This window comes from Egretta garzetta, unplaced genomic scaffold (genome assembly GCF_000687185.1).
Source record: "Egretta garzetta isolate BGI_Z169 unplaced genomic scaffold, ASM68718v1 scaffold143, whole genome shotgun sequence".
Classification (NCBI taxonomy): Eukaryota; Metazoa; Chordata; class Aves; order Pelecaniformes; family Ardeidae; genus Egretta; species Egretta garzetta.
The window spans coordinates 574,260-578,022 of NW_009259310.1; the positions used below are offsets into that span (position 1 = coordinate 574,260).

At 47.0% G+C, this 3,763-nt stretch overlaps 1 protein-coding gene across 1 annotated transcript in view; it reads right to left on the reverse strand.

Annotated features, from left to right (window-relative positions):
- The window catches only part of TRAF2 (TNF receptor associated factor 2), a 22,161-nt gene extending 18,404 nt beyond the window's left edge, over positions 1 to 3,757 (reverse strand). The window contains exons 1-4 of the mRNA XM_035891885.1: positions 3,642 to 3,757; positions 2,801 to 3,021; positions 2,129 to 2,207; positions 1,663 to 1,761 (exon numbers count right to left, since the gene is read on the reverse strand). Of these exons, the coding sequence (XP_035747778.1) occupies positions 1,663 to 1,761; positions 2,129 to 2,207; positions 2,801 to 3,021; positions 3,642 to 3,749 (507 nt within the window). The 5' untranslated portion in view covers positions 3,750 to 3,757. The remainder of the gene's footprint in view (positions 1 to 1,662; positions 1,762 to 2,128; positions 2,208 to 2,800; positions 3,022 to 3,641) is intronic.
- Between the last annotated feature and the right edge of the window lie 6 nt (positions 3,758 to 3,763).

The window sequence follows — 3,763 nt, forward strand, 5'->3', positions numbered from 1 at the left end:
ATCACACACACGTGCAGCCTTGCAAGAGGACAGCATTATTCCAAGACAGCTCGTTGCCTTTTTAAGCTTCTAGCGCAAGTCTGGGCTGGACTCAAGCCTGGGTTCAGACACTTGCTAAGACCACACAGGGAGGACCTTTGGCAGCTGATGGATTTTGCTCAGCCCTGCAGGAACTCTTCAAGTTTTTTTTAAACCCAGGAAAAAAAGTTTAGAAGAGCTCATCAGTGACAGCATTGGAAGCTGCTGACAAATGTAACTTGGTTTAGTCTAACGGAGAGGAGCTCATTTACTATAATCACTGTTTTGAACGCTGCAGTGGGCATCAGACCTCTGGTCACCGGTCACCAGCAGAAATTAAAGCGTGGCTCGATCTGCAGGCACCAACAGCACAGCCTGAACCTGGAACCTCAGCAAAACACCTGACACGTAACTCCCAAATTCTGCCGCATCAGCGTGAAGCTTTTAACTCGACATTTATTCAGGCACCCATCCACACTACAAGTCACTTACAGATCCATGAATGAGGGTTTCACAGCAGGAGAAGCATCTAGCACCCTACATCCCCTCAACTTTTGGACTGGACTTTCAGCACAAACAAGTGCAAGGTCCTAGGCAGCAGGACAAGGCAGCAGAGGTGCAGAAGCATCTCTCTGTTACAGGCTCAGTCAGCTAGGTGGAAAACTCAGGCATGATCCATAGCTATTGTTTCCTCCTGCCATCTTGCAGTGGCATTGCAAAGAGAGTGAACGTTAAGCTAGACCGAGGTTAAACCTTTTCCTTAGATACGTCGCAGTCACTGCCAGAGTTCCACGAACCACAGAGCTACAATCTTCACCCAGGGCAAGAGGGAAATAAAATGTATTCCTCTTATCTCAGGCCCCTCACGTGGTGGTTCTTCCATTCCAAGAGGGATGACAGAACGGTCCTTCAGGAGCGCCAAAGCTTCCCAGGTGAATGTTCATTCATTCCCAACTGCCAATGCATTCTGATTGATGCAAACTGCCGCAGCAGAGCTGACTTGTTGGAAAGCACAGGGTCCACTGCCATCCTCCGCAAGAACACACTTCTCATGAGGCACGTTAGCTGTATACATGCTAAGGACCAAGTGCCACAAAAAGAAGGCCTGGATAAAAGAGCTGATGGGCTCCTCAGGAAGACCAGGTGTGGAAAAACCATCCTGTGGCAGGAGGCCGGTCCCCCAGCCAGCAGATAACACCCACTCCCACTGCCCTGGCAGCTACAGGGGCAGCTGGCTGGAAACAGGATTGTGGCCACATCACTTTCCCCAGGGTCAGAAGTAAGTTTTAGGTCCACATAATGCGGAGAACTTCACTACAATTTCATGGCAGAGCCAGTTTACTTGTCTCTTAGAGCAGAAAGGAACTGGAGATAGAGCAGGCGCTTCCCACCGCAGAGGGGACGCATTTGGTGCCTGCAATCACAGGCAAATCTGAAATTGTTTCAGCTCAGCCTCTGCCCTCAGCAGGGCACACAAACCTAGCTCGGTCAAGAAACCACTCCAGCTTACAGCGAAGTCTGGGGAAACGGCAGCTCCAACCACTACTGCCAGTGTCAGCAGACAAGCAAAACCACCTGAGCTTTCCCCAAACACAGAGGAAAGAAAAAGGATGCAGACATTGAAAGCCTTGCTTTGATTTTTACCTCGTATTCTTTAATAGTCCCCTTCCAAGTGCAGCCACTGTTAATACAGACAGCGGGCAGACTTTCCACCTCCCGACGAGCTGCGTTGTCTGGGAAAGCCTAAAATGGAAAAAAACAAGCAAACCACAAAAATTACTGAGGGCTTGCAGTTTTGGTCAGGTCTCTTAATCTTTTATTAAGACTTTACTAAGACTCCTCCCAGGCCAGTTGCCACATCGCATCCTCAGAGGTGTGCTAATGGCAAACAGATCGTTATTACAGTGTTTAAATAGGCCACCGCTATATTAATATGACCTGGATTTTAGAAGCCGGGGAGTCCACCACATTAATCATAACTCTTGCTACTGCAAACGTTTCCTAGGAATAAGAGGTTCTCAGAACTTGTGTCTTAAACAAAAACTGCAAGTGGTGTTGTTAATACCACATCGGTGAGCTGCTTTAGTTTTTAAAATGCATCTCTGCTTACCGAGCTTTTTTCCAAAATAGAAATTCCTTCTTCATATATCCCTTCCTGAATACAGCTGGCACACTTCTGAGGTCCAGCACTGGCAGACAGAAAAAGAATCGTCAAACACAACAAAGAGAGACCGATTTGTGATCTAACGATAAAACAATTTCTGGCAAGTTATAAAATTGAAACATTTTCTTATTTTTAAAACAACACATTGAACCTTTGCTCATGGGTATTTCTGACACCCATTTCTGAGTCTAATTCTTTTTCTTCTCCCAATTAACCACTCTATTCAGCTTCCCTCCTTTAAAGGCAAGAGACAGAACACTACAGAATTTTTCCTGAAGCCAGCATATGCTTCAATGTCTTGCATTTTGACACGACCACCATACGATGGCTCTTAGGAGCAAGGCCCTTCATCCTTCAGTAGATGTGAGGAAGACTGAAGGAGACCACCTGGATCGCCACCTTGAACAGCAAAAACAATCTGGGAGATTCTGGAAAAGGGAGCTTGGAAGCAACCCCTGGACCAATAAAAGCAAGCCAGAGATTACACATTCCCTTAAAGAAGGCCTGATACTAAGCCTCAACAATTAAACACAGCTCCCTCGCTGAGAAGGCCCTGAAAATGAGATTTTTCTCTCCTTTTCAAGCATTTTGTCTTCAGACTGAAGGCAAAAAAGTCACCTGATAATTTTCTTCAGACAATAGGAACAGTAGCGATGTCCGCACTGAGCTTGAAAGGGCCTCCTCAGGATATTCTTGCAATCAGAGCACAGGTATTTGACCTCCAGTTTAGTTCCCAGGATCTCCTTTGCAAATCCGGGCTGGTTTAGATCCAAAGAGCCAGGCGGAGAAGAGTTTGCTGCTGCCATGTGAACAAAAAATTCTGGCTGTATCTCCAGAGCCTGAAAATAAAAATATTTTCCCCGTTTGATTATAAGCAGATGGTGGTAATTCTTCACATTGACTGCATTGCTCACAGCACATCACACTGGCACCCAAGGCCCAGCAACACAGGCAAACACAGTGGTGTAAACCACAAATCTGCCTCCACCTAGTTAAAAAATACAGAATGAAACTTATTGTTAATTTTGGAATTAAATCTAGAACAAAGAGACAGGGTGGACAGACCTCACTAAAATTTTACCCCGTCCAAGTTTATTGAAATGCAGCCTATTCAGTCAAAGCTTCTCGCCCAAAACGAGGTAAAAAACCTTCCTAAAGTTGATCAGGAAGATATAAATAAAGTGCCTCCATCCACCTGTAGGCACTGAGTGAGGTAACCACAGCCTACCACCCCTTGTTCAAACATCTGTCAGTTGTCAAAAAAGACTGTGAATCCGCCTGGAGCCAGCTGGTTCCAGGGAGATGCCGGGCACACAGCGGAGCCCAGATTTACTGGCAATGCCTGGGGGCTCTCCAGAGGGCTAGAAACCAAAGACTGGAGAGGCACAAGCAAATCAGAAGGGAAGAAAAGAGTGAAATGCATTTGTTTTGGCTGCTTACGATGATCTTAAAGACGCACCTCCCGCCTTCGTGCCCTGCAACCACATCCCACGGGCACCCAGAGCACCGAGGCAGTGCAGGCAGGCACACACGCCAGGCCAGCCCAGCCCTCAGCCCCCCGCACCATTCTGAGCTCCGGTA